This window comes from Pezoporus flaviventris, unplaced genomic scaffold, assembly GCF_033815535.1.
Source record: "Pezoporus flaviventris isolate CSIRO_AGI_PZ_B2104156 unplaced genomic scaffold, CSIRO_AGI_Pfla_v1 ptg000067l, whole genome shotgun sequence".
Classification (NCBI taxonomy): domain Eukaryota; kingdom Metazoa; phylum Chordata; class Aves; order Psittaciformes; family Psittacidae; genus Pezoporus; species Pezoporus flaviventris.
In genome coordinates this window covers 963,232-984,598 of record NW_026892615.1, presented here as the reverse complement: position 1 = coordinate 984,598, position 21,367 = coordinate 963,232, and the positions used below count along the sequence as shown (strand labels likewise).

At 46.0% G+C, this 21,367-nt stretch overlaps 1 protein-coding gene and 1 long non-coding RNA gene across 3 annotated transcripts; one reads left to right on the top strand and one right to left on the bottom strand.

Moving 5' to 3' along the window:
• Positions 1-132: 132 nt before the first annotated feature.
• On the bottom strand, positions 133-10,242 carry LOC133278716 (uncharacterized). Its single transcript, XR_009746671.1, has 4 exons — positions 9,627-10,242; positions 6,987-7,182; positions 825-1,015; positions 133-254 (listed from the first exon to the last, which is right to left on the bottom strand). It is a non-coding gene; the product is annotated as an uncharacterized LOC133278716 (long non-coding RNA).
• An 8,139-nt stretch (positions 10,243-18,381) lies between these two features.
• On the top strand, positions 18,382-21,357 carry POP4 (POP4 homolog, ribonuclease P/MRP subunit). 2 transcript variants are annotated; one of them, XM_061471795.1, is made up of 7 exons: positions 18,382-18,408; positions 18,489-18,541; positions 18,870-19,093; positions 19,669-19,746; positions 19,959-20,020; positions 20,370-20,471; positions 20,974-21,357. In XM_061471795.1, the coding sequence occupies exons 1-7, from the start codon at positions 18,402-18,404 to the stop codon at positions 21,108-21,110; spliced, it is 663 nt and encodes a 220-aa protein (XP_061327779.1). In that variant the 5' UTR covers positions 18,382-18,401; the 3' UTR covers positions 21,111-21,357. The 2 variants fall into 2 exon arrangements, with proteins under 2 accessions (XP_061327779.1, XP_061327780.1); XM_061471796.1 differs by lacking the exon at positions 18,489-18,541 and having other exon boundaries at positions 18,396-18,408; positions 20,974-21,356.
• The last annotated feature ends 10 nt before the right edge of the window (positions 21,358-21,367 follow it).

Here is a 21,367-nt window from a genome sequence, read left to right as displayed (position 1 = left end):
GAGGGCATCAGGGCTGTGTCCCTTCCCTGCCTTGGCTCAGGACAGGCAAGTGAGGAAAGGTGCATCACAAACCAATCTGAAGTGAAACCAGTTCTTTATTGCACCCCTCTACACTCTGCCAAACCCTGCCCACGCCAGTTGTCTCTGGGCTGTGAGTGCCAGATGTGGTCAGATGGACAGGGGCACGGTGCAGAGCACTCAAGGTTAAGTTGCTGTGGTTTTCCTCAGGCCTCCTGAAGAAAGGTGAATCAAGCCTTGAAAAAATAAAAGAGAAATGAATCAAGCCGGAGTGTTTTATTCCTTAGGGCTGGATCCAGTGTGTGGTTATAATGTGATATTCAGAATTACATAGTTGTCATTTGTGTTACAAAGTGAGATGTCCTCTACTGGGGAGAAAGGCTTATTTTACAGTAAATACAGGAGTTATTTTCCTGTTCCAGAATGCTTGGGGTTCAAGTGAGATAATGGGATAACTTGGTAAAGAAACATGACCTTCTTCAGCTGAATTTAGTTAAGTACTTTGAAATATTCTCTGCTACCTCTGATTCTTATCATTTGTGTAGCATTTCAGAAAGGGCCTTAATGTGCAAATGGTGAGGGGGCAGGTGCTGCACCAGCAGGACTCTGCTGGCAGAAGCTGTGGAGCAGAAGCAGGGCATGCCACTGCATCACCTCGTACCCAAGTTCTTTTCTAGGAGGAGCGCAGGAAAGGAATTGCCATTCCTCAGTCAGAATTTGCTTTTCTAGGACTGCCAGTAACAGTGAGGGACTTGTGCCTCTCACATCACACTGGGTGTCAACCAGAAGGCATCTGTCTTCCATACCTGCTACTACACTGTAGTAATAGAAGTCCTCTTGTGCTGAGGCAGACTCACCAAAGGCGTTAAAATCTTCGTAAGGATGTTCACCCCATAACGGCAGCTGTAGCATCCCCTGGATTGAGGAATAATCCATAATCATCCCACAAAAAGAGGAACTGCTCTTCATAAAGCTTGGGGAGGTGGTGGCTGCAAACCTGGAAGTGCATCAGAGGTGAGACACTGAAGAACCATGGTCCTTGGCTTCCGTGTGCTTGGGAGGGTGAGTCTTCAGTAACCTGAAAAGACAGGTGGAAAACAAGATTTCCATGTAGGACCGTGCGTGAATCAGCTCCAGCATTCATGTCTGGGAACAGGCTCAAGGGCAGCTACTCTAGCAGTGCTACACGTGGAGTTTGGAACGTCACCAGAGCTCTCATCCTTCGAGTCGTGAGAGTGAAACCCACCTGGGTTTGAACTGTGCCTCATCAGCTGCTGCCTTTCCCAAGGGCAGTGAATATTTCTCTGCGACTTGTCTTCCTCCTAAGGAAGGGAACCCAAACACATTTTTCCACAAGAAGAAAATCTGCCTGAATTTACCTAGAGAAAATGCTGATGTCTGAAGCACTGCAGTGTGTCTGTGGTTTACCTGCAGCCCTCCCCAGCATGGTCTCTTAGTAAACAGATCTCTTTCGCTCTGACACCTGTGTTTCATCACTTACAGAGTACATAATGTCTTGAATTGCATACAGAAACCAGGGAAGGAAATACATCATCCTGCACTTGTCCTTCCCTTGGTGCTGTAGCCTGTTACCTGCTCAGGGACGTGGCAGCAACTGGGACTTGTGTGTGCAGTGGCAGGAGCAGAATTATCAAGGTTTTTTAGACTTTCATCACATTAAAGGTGAAAAAAATACTAAATCTGCAACTAAAAATAACTTTTTTTCTTATCCTTTTTGAGATCAGAATTAAGTATACCACAGTAGGAATAACAGTTCTTACACTCTAATTCACTATAAAACCACACAACTACTAAACAATAATCTGAGGATTTGGTTAAAAAAAAACCAAACCTAACGAGCAATAGGCATCTTTTCCATCCAGGAAAGACCTGCACACATGCACACTCATTCCCAGCACACACAGGATAACTTCAGCAAGGGAGCAGCCATAACTTGGCTGTACCTTCACTTTGCTGTATTTCAGCCTTCAGAAACAGCAGAATGAGTTCACCAAGTTTTGGGTCCTAGTTTCCACATCTGGACCAGCATTTTTTGCAAAACACACAACGAGTGGTTGGCCCCATATTTGTGTAGTGCAGAGGAAATAACTGGCTAAAGAGGAGGCTGCAGCTCTTGGTACCCCAATTGGTCTTTACAAAGCACTTAAAGGAATGAGAAACATTTTGATGGAAAAAAAGTAGAGAATTTGGAGGCTTATTGCTTGTGAGTGCGTTAAGGACTTCTGCTAAAACATCTGTCCTTGAGAGTGCTAGCTCTTCTGAAAAGGGCAACTGCCTCTCTGCTGCTGATTGTATTTACAGAGGGCAAAGTGAGGTTTTGCTGTACCCTTAATGGACAGAGGCTAGTGGCAAATCTTGCTCTTTCATAAATCTCCGCATTCCTTGTGGTGTCTGCTGTCAGAATCAGTTAGGAGTAAATGCTCAGCCTGCAGAGGCAGGGGAAGGCAGCAAGTCTCCTGCAGTGCTGTGTGGAGCTGGGCAGAGAGTGCCATGGCTGGGGGCCCTGGGGACACAGCTCTTGCCCTGCATGGGGCCAGCACACCAGCAAAGCTGCAGCCCTGGGCTGGGAAGTGAGTGATGGCAGTTGGGGCCAGAGCTGAGACGTCTATAATATAGTCATAAGGAAACACACATTGTTCCTGAGAGAAAATCAATAGAACTTTGCACTTTCCCTTGTAATATTTCCAGCGTGTGCCATCAGCCACATTTGCTCACAGTTACACTGCTATAAATTTACTGCCTGCTACAAAAACAAATGGATTTACAGTGGTGTAACAGAGCCGGTGCTAAAGCCATGTACATGTGAAAATACACGGCACAAAAGTAGTTGTACGGCACTGGTGACCTTCAAAGTACCAAGACTCGGCAAGTAAAAAGCAAACTTACCTAGTTCCCTGTGTGCTCCCTGCAAGAGGACACGTGTGGTCCCCACAGCATCCCTGTGTGTGGCACAACGCCAGGGCCCCACTGAAGGGAAGGCGGGCGAGCAGCTTCTCGCTGTGATGGAGCACACAGGAGACTGTCTGACCATGGCAGTTTTCACTGCCTGCATAAACCATGCAGGAGCCTAGCCTCACTCAGAATTAGTGAGTAAATAATGTGTTCCCAAACTCTGTGTCAAAACTGGGTTGGTTAATGCACGAGCTGCCTCTGTTCCATTTGTTACTGCACAGTAAATTTCATGCTTAGCCAGAGGCTGGCAAAGTTAATTTATTCATTATCCCCAAACTTCGGGCAGTTACTATTCAAACTCCCCTAGTACATCTATTTAATAAGAAGAGAACAGAAAATTGATGGGATCAAAAATGTTAAAGTCTTAATTAATGCTTTTAGCAAAGACTGATTAGAGGGGGGTTGTTGTGAGAATATTAATTTGTAGCAAGGAGAACTAGGGCTGCAAGAAATGGGAGAGTGCTCAAATACCAACACACACAGATGCTGCTGGTGAATAACAAGTGCTCAGATGGCAAAACCTGCACCCGCTGCCTTGGGGATTCTGTGGTGCGCTGTCCTCTGGCAGCCTGGCAGTGCTGCAGGTCCCTGGGCAGCGAGGCAGAGCAAAGCTGGGCTGTGGCCATGCAGACAAGGAGGCTGGGCTTTGTTCACACAGGAACAGGTACAGTTACTCCACAGGAAAAGCAGCTGGCCCTAAATCAAAGGCAGCAAGATGAAAGCTGTGAGGGATGCTGCATCCCCCATCCTGCCCCAGAGCAGCGTCAGCCCATCCTCTGTGCACAGCCCCATGGTTTGACAGGGAAGGGGAAGAGCAGGGGAGGGTCTGTTGCTGTTTTTAGACCCTGTTTCTAAAGCCCAGCAATTTCTGCTGAGTGCAGATGGGTGTTACTGAAAATGGAGCCAGTGGGGAAGAAAGATCTACGGTTCAGCTCTGCAGCAACAACAATCCAGAGTGTAGCACTGAGCAGGATCGGGCTTCTAAGGATCCATGCGAGTGTCAATGAATGGACTGAAACCTCCTGTTTTTTCTCTGATGAATGACAGCCTTTTAATTACAGCAATTATGGACAGTCCAAGCAAATCAGTTACAGTAAGAATCTACTTGCACAGTGCTGCAGAGTTTGTTACTGGATTTCTCTATTTGTTGCCTATAGATGTGGCTTCCTGTTACTGTTAAAATGTTTCTTAAACCCCATCTGTAGTTTAATGCAAATTAAACGACCACTGTCTTAGTAACTCCAGAATGCTTACAGTTCAATTTTACTTCAATTTACTTTTCCAGTAAGATATTTTTGAATGGACTCTGAGGAAGATGGGGAAGGGACTGTGAAGGTATTTCAGGTTTTTTTCTATCCCATTACAAGATCTGCCAAACACTTTAATTCATCTCTATGTTATTACCCTTGAAACAGGAAGCAACAGGTAAGACTTCAGGAATGCTATCCAGGGTGAACAGATGACCACACAAAATGGTTTCTTATTTTTGGATTTTCTTGTCATTTTCCTTGAGAATCTGAAGCAATTGGGTTTTATTTTTTTTTCCCTAGAATAGGAATTCTTTATTACTAAATATTTTCCAGGCTTATAAGTTACTCTAACCCACTGAGTATCATGACTCATTTTGACTTTAGGGTGATCTACACATATCTAGGCAGGCGATGATATTTAGGCTGTCAGCTGAAGTCAGCTGTTTTGGCAAAAATTAGGATAGTTCTGATTTTAAAGTGCTGTGGGTTTTGTAATAGCTTTTAATGTCTTTGTTTGTTTTTAACAGACTGGTTCTGCATTCATAGTCTACGGCAAACATGAGATTTAGCTCGAATTACCCATGGCAGAGTCTCTTTTTAATGCATATGCTGTAATTTATTTACTTACTCTTTTGAACAGTTGTACTTTAGTGCTTCCAGAGTTGTCAGAATTGATCCAAGTGACTGATACCTGTCAGTATGTCATTAATCAACTGTCTCTGCAGTTTTAGAAACATGTCCAAATGTCTCCCATGGGGAGAGCTTCTGACTGCTGTGATGGGTGTGAGGAAGGCTGGTGTCAGCACTTCGACACCTGCCTTGGTTTGCCTCATCCTCCCCTCCCAAGAGCAGCACAGGGGGCTGCCATGACACAGATAGGAGCAGCCTGGCCAGACACCAGTGAAGGGGCTCGTAACTCAATTTCCCTGTGCGACTCATGTCCTCCCATGGCATCGGGCGGCCCTAGGCTGGGGGACAGTCTGTGCTCTGAGACAGACTCAGACCACCAGTCCTCAGGGCCCCGAGCAGCATCACTGACATGGTGGTGAGGGCTTTGTTTCTCTGCTTCCTGGGATCCCCTCGAAAGCCCTGACAGCAGACGCAGGGGCTGCAGCGCCATGCTCCCAGAACTGCGCCCAGTGCAGCTCTGGAATCCTCTTGCTCAGTGTCCCAGCACACGGCTCTGCCTCACACGCTCTGCTCCAGCAGGACACTGGGGACAAGGAGAAGCCACCCATCGGTTCCTGAAGGGACCCTCATGTGCCTCAGGATTCGAAAGCCTGCTTTCCCCAGTTAAGCTAATCTTGTGAGCGTCCAACAGGAATAAGGATGGTGTTGAAACACCCCACATTGTTCCACTGAACCTACATTGCTCTGAGCTGTGGAAAGCTGCAGTACCTCGTCAGGGTGCCTTGACACAACTAAGCCAAGTGCTGTGTGAGCACTGGGAATGTTGATAAACCTTTGTACAAGGACATGGTGCAAACATCTAAATTCAGGCCAGGGCAAGGAGTAACGGTACTGAGCAAGGATCTAGACCAAACCATGTCTGTCAGTGATACCTGTTACTCCGAGAGGAATGCCGGACTCAATAAAATCTGCAGGAAAAGCTAAACGCCAGCAAATCAAATGAGGTTACTAAAATGTACAGTCTGATTAAGGAAACATCAGTTACTTTATGACCTTTACCAAATACACTCATGTTTGTGATTCATTTATGGTAATGCAGTGGAAGACGGTAAAAATACAACCATTCAGTGCTACAAATAATGATAATAGTGTAATCCATTTACTCTCAACTCATATAATCTCAGCTTTATAGTATAGTGGTATAGAAGTCTCAAGTTAGTTAAACGCACAGCAAGGTGCTACTTGCAATCTTGGTTAAAATGAACCTCAGCTTATGGTTAAGTTGCTGGTTGAGCGAATGATTTTGTATCCAAGTGAGCGAGGTCCACTGAAGTGGGCAGCCAAATTCCTCATATAGTGAAATACTGTAATAATTAGTAAGGCTGGCATTTTGGCCTCCAGAGAAGTAAGGGTTTGATAAGACAGACGAGCAAAACTGTGTACGGACCTGTGCACTGACCCTGCTGTGGGTCTGCTGATGTGGCCGCCTTGCAGCATTTCAGCATGCAGGGAGTCAGGAGGATTGCTCGCCTTGTTGCTGCCAGCACTGGGGGCTCAAACCCAACCAAACAGCAGCTAACACCCACCAGGCACCTGCCAAACTGAACTGTAACACGATTTAATAAACCCAGCTTGCCGCTTGTCAAATGTGAGAAGCTGAACTTTCTGCAGACTTTTCTAGAACATAAAACCTCTTTATTAACCCAAGATTTAATTATATTAAAACCAGAGAAGTCTTATGCTACTTATGCCAGACTAAAGCATTTCACTAAAGCAAACCAGCTCAAATACAAATGTGCGGAGCTTTGCTGGATTCAGGAAGTGTTTGTCAACCTGGTCATAAATGTGCACGGAGAAGTCACCCAGATTCAGGCGCACCACCTGGGTAACCCTGACATTGCCAGTGCTGGGGTTTGGAGCAGAGCAACACCAGAGAGAGCACTGCTCGTGTGTGGGGCCCCAGACATGGCACGTGTTCACACACCGTGTTCCCCTTCAGTCAGCTGCTGCTGGTATTTACGGGGCTTGGGAAGGTTTGCTGTTTACAGCTGGGAATGTGAGTGCAAACTGGCGAGGGAGGAAGGGAGGCAGGGAGGCAGCCACAGGGATGCTTACCTGGATGTTGCACACCTCACCTGCCATGGTCTCTCGGGAGCAGGAGACAGAGGTGCTGCCATCATGCTGAAGCCATTTACTCTTAAGCAACACTTCACATTCCCAAAACAGCCAGACGGAGCTCAGGGAGACAGGTGAATAAGCAGGAGCAGCAGGATTTGCCACGCCTTGAAGTTTCCCTCTGCTATAAAACAAGCTTTTCTCAGTGGAGAAAAAGGGTATGTGGTTTTTCTTCTTCACATGCTAAACCATGTGAAGAAGCGAAATAAGGTGTTTTCCCCAGTAATGTCACTGATCATGATTTTCACCATGCATCCCTACCTAATTGGGGTGCGTGCTTATCAAGTGCTTAATTTGAGTGCTATCTAGCCTGAGGGTTTAAAGAAAAGCTTAACTCTGCCTGCAAAGTGGAGATCACTGATGTGACATCTGCCTACCAGCAGGCTGCAGGCAACCTCCTGCAGTGGGTGCACCGTCTGACTGCAGCTTAACTTCTGTCCACAGCCCTGCCTGTGTGGGCCCAGCAGTTACTCGATGGCCAAAAAGGCATGAAGGAGTCACAATGCAGAGTTTATTTCAGGAGAAAATACTTCAACAGCCCAGGTGACTGCCACGCATGCATTAAGAAAACCAGGACACAGCACACCAGATTTAGTTTAGCTACAGTAAAATAACTGTAGTAGTAGTGAAGCAATGCTGACCCCCAGCTACTAGATGCTGACACCTGGCTTTTGCTGCATAAGAGATCAGGTTTCTCTGGTTTGTTTCCTCCCTGTCTCTTTATATTTCAAGTATATAGCATAGATTTAGTATTCAGATGTTTAAGATAAACCCCCAACATTTTAGAGAAAGAAGCCCAGCAAGCACAATCCATGGGCTCATGAAATAGCAACTGCAAGTGGAAATGAGCCCCTGCAGTGCAACCCCTTCACTTTGTTATATTGCAATGTATTTTCTGATTTTTCATGAGCCTGGTTTGTGTGACCCTGCCAGTATCTAAATTGGTTGTTGAAGTTTCTCTGCTTTTGTCTTATTATAATGTAATTTATGGGATGCTGGAAGTCTGCAAGTTACTTGTACTTGACTGACATTTCTCTGAGAGTCAAAAAAAAGGCTGTGTGTACTTGACTGAGATTAAAATTGGTAGACTGCATCTAGCTGTATCCTGCTATCAAAGTGCAGGATTGGAAGACTTCCATTAAATTGTTATTTTCAGTTATTACTAGCTCCTAAATCAGTTCATATAATTTCTTTCCCATAATGAATGCACTGCATTGTAAGCCTAAATGCCATATTTTCTACTGATCTATTTCCACAACCTGTTTAGTGAAATAATTAAAATGATTTACAAGGCTGACCCAGTATCTCAGTGGTTTAGTAAATCATGTGCCTTGTGGGAGGCTCAGAGAGTTTTAAACCCACAGCTCCCAGCAGCAGCAGGACTCAGTGCTGCTGCAGCGCATCCTGGACTGCATCTTATGGTGCATACAAAGCCAGCCTCCAAAAGACTGTCTGCCAGTGCTCAGGTGGAACAAGGGCTCCAGTTGGTTTGTTCCTTCATCACCCCTGTTCAAAGCAGGAACACTTCTTGGCGCTACCAAGCTGGAGCAGAACTCGAGCTGCAGCCTACAGGTAACGTGTCTTCACTTGAACATCTTCAACTTGAACACCCCTGTTTTCCATCCTCAGAGTCGAGCCCACATTATCTGTGACGGTAGCAAAAGATGGCAGCAACTGTGGAGCTTAGTATTTTTGCATGCAATACAATGTGGGAAATGATTCTTTCTATCTTCTTCTGGTTAGTTTAAGTCATAAGAGGACAACTGTAAACACAATCTCTATTTAAAGGCCAGGGTTATGGAAGGGCTCTGTAGCATTCAGCAGTGTCAGAACAGACATACACCAAGGTATGCCCCAAAGTCTCTTTGAATCTCCCAGGTTTCTTTCTAGCTCACCTCCTGGTCTTACACAAACAGAAGCCCTCGGAGCAGGGTCAGACAGACACTACAGCAATGCCTGGGAGGAGACACAGCAGCCAGTCCCTGTAGCAAGAGTGGGAAGAGCAAACACTATTTAAAGTGCTAGTGTGAAAAGCTGCCAGTAATGCTCTTTTCCATGAAAAATGTGCATTTTGACAGCTGCGGTCTGGAACAAAAGGTATTGAGCTGACTTCTGTGCGATGAGGGCAATGGCTACGAAGCAGAGTACAGCCAGGGTCAGCCCCACCAGCCCCGCAGGGAGGACACCCCTGGGGACACACAGCGGGCAAGGAGGTCACAGACCTCCATCCACAGGAAGGACAGAGCCCATCACTCTAAAATCCATCAGCATCTGAGACACTATTTATAATGCCTCCACTTACAACCCCCGAGCAAGGCTCAACCTTGCTTTCAGCATCTGCTGCATTTTTTATAGTTCTATTCTTTTGCATAATTATACAAAGAGAAGAAAAACATCCTATAAAAACTTAAATATTTGCAGACAGTTGCTGGACGCACTTTGCTGCGGATGTTATTATCCTCCTTCCCCGACACTAACCTACCACCATCTCTGCTTTGATTCAAATGGGCCTGTAATTTCACAATATGAATTCAGCTGGAACTACTATTTTTCTTAAGTGAACTTTGCCAGAGCAGCGACTGCTCCAGGCTCTGAAAAGGAACACATCTTGTGAATGTTCCAAAGCATGTGTCTGAAATTCAAAACAAGTGTTGGTAAATGGGCTGTAATCACACTGAAGGGCAAGCAAGTATTCCTCCTCTAAGGCAGAAAACAACAAAGGGAAATCCGCTTTGCTTCTGCTGCCTCAATGCTGATAATTTACAGATCAGAAGACTTCTTTAGAAAGAAGCCTGCTGTGCTGCAGTGTGTGTTTCAGAGCTGAAATACCTATAGTCATGCCTTTAATGCCACATCTGAGGTGTAAATCAGAGCCTTACCTCTACAAGCACCATGCACCCAGCAGGAGCTCATGCTGCCTGCAGCAGAGGGTCTGTGTGGAGGCACACACCAGCAGCAAGCCCTGACGACCCCAGAGTCACCATGGCACAGCGTGCTGTGTTAACAGCATCCATCCTCCAACACAGGCAGCTGCATGTACGAGAGCCTGGCGGCCGTGACCCATACGACTGAAACTGGACACAAGGGTCAAAAAATTACCTCAGAGAGGGACTGTAACACACAAACATGCTCTGCTCGTGTGCACAGTGGGTAACAGTCCCCTCACTGCCTCCCACATCAGGCAAAAGTCCTTCACTTTGGTGTCTGTCTGGCCTCAGAATCAATTTTCTGCAGAACATGAGAGCCACAAACCAGGCACGGGGCAGCTCTGTCAGGGGTAGGTGCCACATCACTGACAGGGTCCTGAGCAGAGACTTGCTCACTGTGCCAGCCCAGACAGCACACAAGGTTCTGTTAGTGCTTCTGTGCCAAATGGTCCTCCCCTGCACCTCCCCTGTGCCCCCACCAAAGCCCCTTTGAGTTTACTGTAGTCTCAAATAAGCACTGTAGGTAAAACCCACCACTGCAGCACTCCTAATTTCACACTCAGGTAACTCTTAGAAATCCCTTTAACCCACACCAACACCGAGCGACTCAAGCCATTTGCTAACTAGGGCTCTGTACTAACTGAGCTGTGGCAAAGCAGAGGATCCCCTGGCAGCTGCCTGCAAATGTGGTTCAGGCCAGTTTTAAATCTGTGACCAGTTAATTCTGTTTAGAGGATCTGCTTTTCTCTCTCCCTCATTCTCACCCACTATTCAGTTTTTAAGAAGGTGCTTAATACCACTTGAACTCATCACTGGCAGGATGAAAGCTCCTCCTTCTCCTTCCCCTGATGTTTTGTCCCACTGTAAAATACATAAATTAATTTTATGCTAAAATTAACATATATTGCTGAGGCAAATGAACTGGCATCTCCATGTATACCTATTAGCTTCCAGCATTTCCTGAGAGGGGCTTTATTTAATTACCAGCCTGAGAGGCTAGCTCACTCCAGAACTGCAGCCGCATTTATTAGTTATCTCCTTGGACACCTGCCTCTCTGCTGTTTATCAGATTTCCACTGGAGATGGATAAAATATTTTCTACTGCACCAGATTATTGTTTCTTTAAAAGGTACTTACTAGAGCACTGACCTCAAACAGGGTTTTTCTGCTTGGCTTTGGATGGGTTGGGCTTTTTTATGCAATTATCAAAGCAATCCAGCAGCATTAAGCCCCTCATGGCCCCACCACATACTGGCAGCTCAGAAGAAATCACAGTATGGAAAGGGAGCTGAAAGCCTGAACACCCTGCACAGAAAGACCCTGCCTGCAGTGGCAGCCAACCTCAGGTGCTGTGACTTCTTTTCATCCTCCCATGTATGAAAATATCAAGTGGCAAAGCCGAGAGACTCCCGAGCACATGGCTCAGTGCCCTTCACTGCAGTCCAGCCAGAGGGATCTGCCCAAATTGCTCATGATGGTTTGGACCACGCTTTACATGACAATGATGCCTCTATAACTGGTTGATAAAAAACTAATGTAGACACAATTATAAAATGCTGCCTACATGCATTACCAACATAGTCACAGCCAGTGTTATGGGTGCTAAGAAACCTAAGCGACCAAGGAGGGTAAAGCAGCTCTCAGCTCCTCTGCAGGACAATGCTAGTCAGGTGTAGACTGTAGCCATGGGTCTCCTTCAGCCCAGCTTCAACAGAGTTTCCACTTGTTTTCCTCTGGGTTGCACTCCTGAATTTGTAGAGACACACATTTAAACCAGCGTGACCTGATGCTTCAGGGTGCCTCAGCAGACAAGGCCTTTATGTGTATGCACTCAGCAACACATCTCTTTGGAGATGCACGAGCTGACTCCTGCTGAAGAGAATGGTTCAGTCCTGATAGCCTACGCATGTTACTGAGAAAGAGTGTGGCAGGAACAGGGTCATGCTGATAGCGATGCCTCTGAGAAAGGTGACTCATTACAGAGGAAAAATGAGAAAGTGTATTTGTTTAATTAATGAACCTTTTCAACTTTCTTGGGATTTCACCCCAGTTTGTAACTCCAGGCATGTTTGGCATGAAGCACCGGCTGGCTGCGAGCTGTGCAGGAGGCAGCAGAGCTGCAGACACTGCTCCCCCATGAGTGAGAGCCCCTTAGCCAGAGCGTGCCGCGTCCCCAGCTCTTCAGCACCTGCTGGGAATGGAGCAAAAGATGCTGTAGTGAAACATACGCTGTTTTAACAGGAGCCTTGTGCAAAACGTGCCTCTTCTCTCCTGCCACCTCAGTCGTAGTCAGCACCACTTCACCTCACACCGGAGCCCCAAAGTGGAGATACACACAAACACCTTGTTTATGTTATGTTGATGTCCAAGATAACTGGGGTTTGAACCCAAAAGCTCTTGATTTGTATTATTTTTAAATGTTAATGAATTATGCTAACTGTATGTAGTTTAACCAAAACCAAATGAAATACATTCTACAGGCTGGTCTGCTGTAACTCCAGTGACTATTATTACTCCATAATTTATCATTTTTAATACTCATTTTGCATCACACATGACTACCACTAGTCAATGCTAATTTTGTTTTAAAATGAAATATTCAACAAGATCTAAATGTGATTCAAAGCACAGCAACAGTAATGGCTGGGAGACAGACTGATGGAATAATACATGAATGCAGAACATTGCTATTAATTAGTAAATACAAGCTGTTCAGGAAAGCAGCAGTGGATGTTGCCCTGAGGTGGGTTTGGATCATATGTGATCTCAGCATGCTGGGGAACCAAATGTCTGCTGCCAAAGCCTCAGCTTATGGACTCCCCATTACTGTTTTACAGAGAACGTGGTGGTTTTTTACTGTTGCTCTGCATGGCAAAGCTGGGCAACTCTAGTTTGCAGCAGTTATCTCCAGGTATTCCAGGGTCCCTCATATTTTTAATATTTAAAGATGGACTTAGCTTCTTATTTTGATGTAAGGCTATACTGGTATTTAGAAGAGTGCCCTCCTAAACTCGTGGGGAAATTGAATTCCTTCAAAATCCTCTTTCCACTGATAATTGTACCGTGATGCAGAAGAACTGGAACTGGATACCTGTATGCAAAAAAAAAAAGCTGCAAAGAAGCAAATTTCTTCCAAAACAGGAAACCATTTTAAAGCTTTTTTAATTATTATTTTTAGACTTGAAGCAGGCAGGAACAGGTAGAGAGAACACATACAGGAGCCTGCGGCTGCGACCCCGGTCTCGGGCTGCCCTCTAGTGAGATCAGCCTCCGCGATGGGTGCTGCAGCCAGCCTCCCAAAACAGCTCCCTTCTTTTGTTTTTGTTTTAAACCCCAGCTTTTAAATCCTTGACATTTTCTGGAAGCATTTTGGGATTACTATTTGCGTTCTGATTTCTGTGCCACTAGGATATATTTGGACTGGGTTTCCAGGCACTTTCTGTTTTCCTTGCACACAGAAAAGCCAGTCTCTTATTTACCCTGAGGTAGTACCTGCAATCTGAGGTAACAGGAGCCAGGACTCTAAGGATAAAAATGAACCTTACGATGCAAAGCACAGTTAGTCAGCTGAGGGGTAAGACGACACACGGGATGGACAACTGGAGACACCCATCTCATCCTAACCCATGAGTTATACATGAGCTGAAAAAAGCAGAAAAACTTACAGGAAAATAAATGGAAAAGAAACACTCAAGGAAAACAGGGTACATCAAAAGATGATGCTCATTAATGAAACACAGCCATCTAAAAGCAGTCAGCCAAGCCCATAATGCAAGAGTCTGGGTTTCCACACACAGCACCTCCAAACTTCCCTCTAGCAAACCTACACTGACATGAAAACTCAGGCTACTAATACCAATACTCCATCTACCCGCCTTGCTAAGTGGCAGCTCTGCCCCATGACCCTTTCCTAGACCGGTTTCTGCAGGGAGCCGCAAGTCCCAGATCCCTGGAAGTGCATGCACGGCACATGGCACACCAGCACTGCCCAGGTGCTGCACAGCGAAGCCAGGGGAAACTGGGGCGTGCAGGGTACCGGCAGCCACAGGGCCCAGGAAACATGGGCACAGAGCACCCAGGCCAAAAGATGTCAGCACAGGGAGGAAAAGGCAAAAGCGATGGTGAGATGCAGGCAGGAGGTGGAGGGATGGCCATGGGACCCATGCAGGCTGGATGCATGTGGGAAATTGGCTGGCAGTTGTATTAGCAGCTGGATATTTGGATAGAGGGAATCAGTTCAGAAGAGCTTAAATGGAAATTACTTTCACCAGTACAGATATCTCTAAGGACCACATTTAGCTGCTAATAAAATGTGGCCAAGAGGAATAAATCATATTGATCTTGAGAGCTCACATGCTTGCTGAGACAGTCCTTCTAGAGAAGGATGGTATTCTCGTACCAGTGACAATCTGCAAAGGTTAACTGTGATTATAGCCCAGTCACTTTTTACACACACCACTTCACTTCTCATACTTCTGCTCATCTCTCTTCAGCTCACAATGACTCTTTGTAAAAAAATCACTGGTCTTCTATTCTTGTGTCACACAAATATCCTTAATTGTGGTTTTATTATCTTTAATTATCTTTGCTTAGTCTGCATCTTGCCTCTTAGTTCTCTGTGAGCGCCAACATAGAGCTCTTTCTGTGACTGCTCCCCCACTGGCGCGCACAGGGCGCTCTCCCATCGCAGCCCTTCAGCAGGACTTCGGTGCAGCAACACTGCCCCCTAGTGCTCACGGTCAGATCACCTAGCGCTGGGCTTGTGCGCGGTTCGGGGTTTCAGATTGGTTTTTAGAAAGCAATAAATAAAGCCATACACAGACTTAGCAGACTCAGATATGCCAGTGTTGGCACCTGTAACTTGGTATTAATAATATATATTAGGGATTTACATCACTATAAACCTATTCCAAGCTGATTTACTTGAAGTAAAAAGCTTGAGAAGTCTGAGGCACTAAGACATGCAGAGCAGTTGATGACGCACATTTGGAAACACGCATTATAATTATTTTGTTTGAATATTTCCACTTCAGTTTCTATTCACATTTTGCCCATCTCTCCTCATTTCTGAGCCTTCTTTTTCTTATTTACAAATTGTCTTTGCCTATTCAGTGGTTTCTCAGTTTCTTCACTTACCCTTTTTCACATTTATTTGATGGGACTCTCAACTCCTGACACAGAACCTTCTTTCTGGGACACACACTTAATGCACTCACCTCACTCCCTCAGACATTATATCCGAAGATAAATAGAGAAATGAAGACGTAGAGCTGTTGGAAGAGACTGGTTTCCCCAGGCACTAGTTTAGCCTGGATCACTGGATTTACAACACCAGCATCGCCACCACTGATTTGACTATTAATCCCTGAAGTGCCCTAGGAATTGCAGCATAAATCCAGTGAAGGAGCACTCATATGGCCCTAAAGACCCATAGCACTTATCCTGGTACTCCATTCATGAAAATTGATGTTTTTTTAGTAGCAATGACAACTCAAGGAGTCCACGCTTTGTAAAACCAAGCAATCTGCTTGCTGTAGCATATACTTAACTGCCAGGAGGTCTGTGATACAAACCAGCTGGTGCTCACACTTAATACCCTGCAGAGACTGGCCCTTTCTTTACACACATGCAGAGATCCACAATTTCACTCCCTGTTAGGGATCACTTTATTGCCTTCGTGCTTCACAGCAGCACTTAAAAACCCACCATTTCCTATATCCTGCCTGAGTAACTTGTTCCCTAAGTATTCTTCACCAAGCAGTGATAATTACCCGCTAAGCCAATATGCCTCCATGACATGCATATAGAATCACAGAATCATAGAATCCTTAGGGTTGGAAAGGACCTTAAGATCACCCATGCCATGGCCAGGGACAACTTACGCTAAACCATATCACCCAAGGCCTCGTCCAACCTGGTCTTGAACACTGCCAGGGATGGAGCATTCACAATTTCCCTGGGCAACCCATTCCAGTGCCTCACCACCCTAACAGGAAAGAATTTCCTTCTTATATCCAATCTAAACTTCCCCTGTTTAAGTTTTAACCCGTTACCCCTGTCCTGTCACTACAGTCCCTAATGAAGAGTCCCCCCACAGCATCCCTATAGGCCCCCTTCAGATACTGGAAGGCTGCTATGAGGTCTTCACTCAGCCTTCTCTCCAGGCTGAACAGCCCCAACTTTCTCAGCCTGTCTTCATACAGGAGGTGCTCCAGTCCCTGATCATCCTCGTGGCCTCCTCTGGACTTGTTCCAACAGTTCCATGTCCTTTTTATGTTGAGGACACCAGAACTGCACACAATGCTCCAGGTGAGGTCTCACGAGAGCAGAGCAGAGGGGCAGGATCACCTCCTTCGACCAAAAGGAGGTTACGCTCCTTTTGATGCAGCCCAGGATACGGTTGCTTTCTGGGCTGTGAGCGCACACTGAAGCCGGCTCATGTTCATTTTCTCATTGACCAACACCCCCAAGTCCTTCTCTGCAGGGCTGCTCTGAATCTCTTCTCTGCCCAACCTGTAGCTGTGCCTGGGATTGCTCCGACCCAGGTGTAGGACCTTGCACTTGGCATGGTTAAACTTCATGAGGTTGGCATATAAATCCCTTCTGTATTTGGAGAACCATCATGTATGAGCAGGTGGCAGCATGGGTTGGGACTAGGCTGGCAAGAAAAAGGAATTGGCTGCTCTGGTTTAAAGGTACCTCTATGTTGTACAGTGAGCAAGACTTTGACTTACCCCAGAAGGAAAGAGGCAGTGAGGTATCAGAGGTAGTAAACTCCACAGCCAGCAGCATCTCCCTGATTTTTTGACCTTTGTTGGTAGAAACATAAAGACAGATTTTAAACATAGATACAAATCAATACTCAAACAACAGACTTGTCTACTCCAACTGTATGCAACCCTACTGAAGTGGTAGGTGACTAGAGAAAATGAGGTGGCCTACGTTACAGAATATATGACTGGCAAGACTTTTAACAGAAGTAACTGAGTTATCTGGTGCCCAGCTTACTCTCCCAAGTCAGAGAATTTTTAGTATAAAAGAGATCAACAATAGATTTCAGTTTGTAAGACAATCTCTTTGACAGCTGAAAATTAATGTTAATTTTGCATCACAAACTCTACTGAAATAAACCTGTGACTTGAGTAATAATAGTAATGCTACTGTTTGGACATGTAACAAAAATTAAAGGTATTGAAAGTATCAAACTGACCCTATCTAGCTTAATCTAAATGGCTAATCTAACAATCTACACCGGCCACAGCTTCCCCCTTTGCAGAACCTCATGGCTGAGATAAGCAACGGCACTTCCCTGTTTTACATGTGGATTTTGGTCTCAGTGATGGTTTCCCTCTAAACCCGAGCTTAGCACAGCTTGTGATTTATGAGGGACACCTTGCTCCTGGGGACCCTGGTGCCAGCCGTTAAACAACCCAGAAACACGGCTGCTCGTGGGGGCTCCTCTTCCTGGGACACCTTAAACAGAGAAGCCTCTGAAATTTGAGGTTAAGGGTGGGATTTACTACCCGAACCAGCAGTGGAGATGCTACCAAGATGGTATTTATTCTGACATTCCATATACTACAAACTCTTTTAGCAAACAGAATGTAAGAGTTTCCTTCCCACCCCCCGTTTTTTGGCTCCTGTGCTCCCCCTTTCCGTTTGTCCCATGCGACTGTCAGACAGCAGGCAAGGCCAAGGGAGCAGCTGGGCTCACCATGCCCAGGGCCTCCCGTAGGGCCCACACAGCTCGCGAAGAGAGCCAAGGCTGGTGCGCTGTATGCCTGTCCGGGGCTGCGCTGTGAGGCGGGTCGGTTGTACCCCTGAGCTCAGCCGGTGCCGCAGCCGGGCAGCGATTCCTCGCAGGCCCGCTCCTGGCTCATGCAGCTCCGCGGGGCCCGGGAGCTCGGCACCTCCGGGCCCTGCTGCGAGGCGCGTTCAGCGCACACGGCGCACACAACGCACACGGCGCACACAACGCACACGGCGCACACAACGCACACGGCGCACACAACGCACACGGCGCACACGGCGCACACGGCGCACACAACGCACACGGCGCACACAACGCACACGGCGCACACAACGCACACGGCGCACACAACGCACACGGCGCACACAACGCACACGGCGCACACAACGCACACGGCGCACACAACGCACACGGCGCACACGGCGCACACAACGCACACGGCGCACACAACGCACACGGCGCACACAACGCACACGGCGCACACCACGCACACGGCGCACACAACGCACACAACGCACACAACGCACACGGCGCACACAACGCACACAACGCACACGGCGCACCCGCCCGGTGCGGTTCCGCCCACCCCCGCCCCGCGGCCCTCCGAGCAGCCGCGCGTCGCCTTCGTCACCGTCACCGTCACCACCCGCGCCGGAAGCGCCAGCCGCCGCCGCCGCGATGGAGGGTGAGTGCCGCTGGGGAGCGGGGCCGCGCGGAGGTGGGGAGCGGGGCCGCGCCTGACGCGCTGTCCCGCTCCGCCTGCAGTGCAGCTGTACCGACGCCTGCCGCCCCAGGAGACCAAGGATCTGCGCCTCCAGGTACCCCCGGCCGGACGCCCGGCGAGGTGTCCGGGAGCGGCGCGGGCTCTGCTCTTCGTGCACGCCGCCGTATAAAAACCCTGCTGGGAACCGAAGGTACCGGTTGTCCCCGCTGGGGGCCACGGCAGCCGTTCCCTTCCCAGACGCGTTAGTGACAGTGGCGGCGGGTAACGCGGCTGGTGTGAGCTGAGGTGCACGAGGGTGCAGCATGTGAGCGTTCTCCGGTAACTGTTGCTGTGCGTGGCACCGCGGTAGAACCGGCCAGCAGCAAGTTAGTAACATTCAATTAACATTTCGTATTTTAAAGTATCTTTTAAAATACCTTTAGCCTCAGAGCTCAGAAGAGGCCAAAGCATTTGTAAACGCCTTCCTGAAGCTTAGCATGCCAAAAAAGAAAGATCAAGCTATCCAGGACATGCTGACTCGGAAAGCCGTGGTTCTTGAGCATTATGCCAAGAAAAAGACGAAGCAAAAGGGGAAGAAAACCAAAGGTTTTACTGCCAAACAGAGGCGAGAAATGCATCTTTTTGAAATTGAACCCAAGCAGCAAAGGTAAGAGCTGAACTATTTTCTTCGTGTAATAGTACATCAGTTGTATGTAAAAGCAGCGGCACACACAAGTGAGTACTAGCCCTTCAGTATGTACAGTCAGTGTGACTTCTGTGCTGTCTCTGAAGCTGGTAAATTAATTCTCCACCTGGTCTCTCTCCTTTTACGTACCCAGCTATGAGATCAGACCCAAATACAATCACCCCTGATTTCAGGTTTTCATTAGAGTGCCTGTGACCAGAGAGCCAAAGCTCTGCAATAAGGTTCCTCAAACCACTGGCTAAAGCCCCAGCTGTTGTTAATGACAAATGGGGAAAGAACTGAGGAGAAATTTCAAACCTTAGATACAGCCTAATCCTCTAAAACACATCACCATTTTGGGTTGACAGCAAAGAGCATGGTTTGTGCTTTTTTATAAAGCAACTGTGTTGTTCAGAGCAGGCTATGAAAACAGATTACAAAACTTAACAAATGGTAGTCTTAAATCTGTTGTAAATATGGATTATTTCAGTAACAAGCCAAGAGAGGTTTTGATCATTAAGTTTGTGTGTAATACTTTTTTGTGTCTTTTACTACAGGTATGCCATCTTTCTACCACTACATCAACTCTGGAAACAGTATATCAGAGACCTGTGCCATGGCCTTAGACCAGAATCGTAAGTTGAAGTATTTGTGGGTGGGCATGTTTGGGTCTCAGTAGAAATTTCCAGGTTTACTGAACTACTGCTTGAAACATCACAGTTACTTGATAAGGTTATGTACTGTTTCTGTGAGGTTTACAAAACATGACTGTGACTACTAAAATCATGCTCAAAGCTAACTTTCCATATAACTTTCCCTCTTCTCTGATCCAACCCTCTTCTTCAAGGCAACCGTATATTGTGCAGGCCAAACTGCTCAAAGCTGATCTCCATGGAGCAATCATTACAGGTATTCCATTTGGTCTCTTTTACAAAATCATCTGGAGTTGATGAGTAGACACTCCTGTGTTTCAGATGCTTATTTTTAAATTTGTTCAGTGTCATCTACTCTAGAATCACATAGTTGAAATTCCCTGTGGAGGGATTCTTTCTCTACTTAGCAATGCTAATTACTTTTCAACTGCTCTTGAAAACCATGTTGTTAGCTGCAAACATTAACTGCAAATTTTACTACTGCTTACAGTAAAATGGCATTATTTCAGAATATTGTTAACCAGTTCTTAAAATCAGGGGTGGAAGAGAAAATAACGTGTCTGCATCTGAAATTTTCAAATACCTACATATTTCTGTTCTTTCAGTTGCAAAATCAAAATGCCCCTCTTATGTGGGGATAACAGGAATCGTTCTACAGGAATTTAAACGTGTGTTCAAAATTATCACCAAAGAGGACAAATTAAAAGGTATGTTAGATTTTTTTTCAGTGCTTTCCACAATTTGAATAATCAGAACTTTTTTAAACCCACTATTCCTCTTACACCTCCGAGTGCATTGTTTTGTATCAGTGTGTTTAGCTTTTTCCATAGAGTCCCAGAGGTCAATGTCTTTGACCACGCAACAACCCAATAGCTTACAAAAAATATCTCAGAATTGAGCGGTTCTTAAAAAGGTATTTTCGGTGAACACAACATGGTCATGCACAGGGCTCATTCATCTGCTTCACATTAGATATTCCTTGCAACACTGCATGCTCCTGAAAGAGGACTAACTTTACTAATTCCAGTTTAAAAACTTAGAGGGTTTGGTTATTTTTTTCTTTTCTTGCTAAAGCATGAACTCCTTGAAACAGGGCAAACCTCAAGTCTGTGAACAATGTGAATAATATCCCTGGGTACTTCAGTTTATTTTCATAACAGGGATTTACATTAGTCTACTCTTGTTAATTTCTTTCCTTTTACTTTTCAGTTGTTCCCAAATTTAACAATGTATTTAGTTTTGAGATTGATGGATTCATTTCCTACATCTATGGAAACAAGTTCCAGCTTAGAGCAAGTGAGCGATCTGCAAAAAAATTCAAGTTCAGAGGATCTATTGACCTCTGACTTCATGGAAAATCAGAAGTATTACTAGAAAGGTCTCCTGGTTTCCTGCAGTTTAAAGACCAGGTTTTCTGGCAGACTGAAAATGGAATGGCTATGTGAAGTATTTCTAAAGCATTTCTGCTTAATGAAGAATGACTAGTGTTGGTTGTCTTTAAACCAGTCTCTCAGACTTTTGGAATTTGAATGGTTTATTATTTGTATATAACATTCTGCCTTTATTAAACTTTTATGATTAGTGTCAAATACCTGACTTATGT